Source organism: Hordeum vulgare, chromosome 1H (genome assembly GCF_904849725.1).
Source record: "Hordeum vulgare subsp. vulgare chromosome 1H, MorexV3_pseudomolecules_assembly, whole genome shotgun sequence".
NCBI lineage: Eukaryota > Viridiplantae > Streptophyta > Magnoliopsida > Poales > Poaceae > Hordeum > Hordeum vulgare.
Genome location: NC_058518.1, coordinates 306,417,707 through 306,419,268, shown reverse-complemented (window position 1 = coordinate 306,419,268; position 1,562 = coordinate 306,417,707). Strand labels below are relative to the sequence as shown.

The following is a 1,562-nucleotide window of genomic DNA, read 5'->3' as shown; positions in this document are numbered from 1 at the left end:
TTTGGAACCATAATAGATTATAATAATCTGAATTATGAACATAGATTATATAATCTGGTTTATAAAAATAATCCAGGTGGGCATGTTTGGACGCCAGATTATATAAACTGTAAACCAGCTTTTAAATTGTACAATGACATGTTTGCCCTCAAATTACAAAGAAAAATAGGAAAGTAGCGGTGGCAATGCATAATTCTCTTGAAGTTTACAAGGATATCACGTCATTTGTAATCCATAATCTCATTTTAGCTGGGTAGAGGAGATTATGAGATTATAATAATCTGGTCATCTAGTTTATAAAATCTACAATATAAACTGTCCTATTTAAAAATACAATAGATTATAAAAACCAGATTATATAATCTGGATGGTTCCAACAGGGCCTTAAGCAGTTGCATGCATGCATGCGCATGCTTATTTATCCCGGCCTACTAATACGTGATGAAATTGAAATGCACGGACGACAGTGATACATAGCACTGATCCGAGTGCGCGTGCCGCGTTTGGTAGCTCGTGTACGGTGGTACCTAGGTCACGCGTCGGACCACGTGACCGGCACCACCCCATCGTCCGTGTCGAGCCCGAGCGCCTTCCACACCGCCGGCGACCCGTCGACGACGTTGTTCGCGCACGGGGGCTCGAAGTTGTGCTCCTCGTCGCAGCCGTGCTTCGAGTCGCACTCGTCCACCACCGTGGCCGTGGCGGACCTCCCGTTGGCGGCCCGGATCACGACGCGCTTCCCGCACCGCCCCCCACCGGAGAACCACCCCGTCGACAGCGCGACGACCAACTGGGAGTCTGGGTGGAACCTCTCGTCGCACTCGGACCTCCCTCCGCCGTCCCCGCCGTCGGCGAAGCTGTTGAGCGTGAGCGAGGCGCGGGTCCTCCCCGTGACGCGCGGGGAGCACGCGAAGGTTCTGTAGCGCCGCCCGTCTTCGCAGCACTCGGAGTCGTTCTCCGTGCTGCAGCTGCCGGACTCGCCGGCGATGGTGCCGCTTGGCTGGCATGTCTGGAGTAGAGCGCGGTGTGGGAAGCTGGTGGCCAGGGCTAGGGGAAGGGTCGTGAGCACGAGGAGGAGCGCGTAGGACACGGGACGAGTAGGAGTAGCCATGCTTGGTTCACTTTGTCCTAGTGCTGTGCTGCTGTGCGGCTGTGCTGTGTGTGGGCGCAAGCTTATATAGCCGCCCGCGGGCTAAGCGAGTAGGTTTTGATGGGTCCCTGCTAGCTGAACTCTCAGCCTGTCCATGCGCATGTACACACTTTCAGTCAAGAGGAAGGACACGGATTAGGAGTTACAGAGTTCTCGTGTGCTCTGCGTCCTGTGTATCTCTCTGAATTCTAAAATAAAAAAAATACTGGGAAAAGATAAAAAAAGTCATAAATTTTGGGATATCAAACATGGCCGACCATTGTATTGGCCCTGTTTGGATCCCACTCCTAGAGCTAGTTGGTGCTAGTTGGAGCTGAACTAACCCTTAAAATATCCAAACATCTGTGCTAGTTTGGATTAGATGAAAACTAACCCACAAAAAAACTATCCCTGAGAAGATGTGCTAATTGGA

At 51.0% G+C, this 1,562-nt stretch overlaps 1 protein-coding gene across 1 annotated transcript; it reads right to left on the bottom strand.

The window, feature by feature from the left end:
* Positions 1–323: 323 nt before the first annotated feature.
* LOC123410030 (kiwellin-1-like) lies at positions 324–1,133 on the bottom strand. Its single transcript, XM_045102908.1, has one exon. The coding sequence runs from the start codon at positions 1,109–1,111 to the stop codon at positions 533–535; it is 579 nt and encodes a 192-aa protein (XP_044958843.1). The 5' UTR covers positions 1,112–1,133; the 3' UTR covers positions 324–532.
* Between the last annotated feature and the right edge of the window lie 429 nt (positions 1,134–1,562).

Coding starts and splice junctions, on each gene's coding strand:
- LOC123410030 (XM_045102908.1), bottom strand. CDS start 1,111: ATGGCTACTCCTACTCGTCCCGTGTCCTACGCGCTCCTCCTCGTGCTC.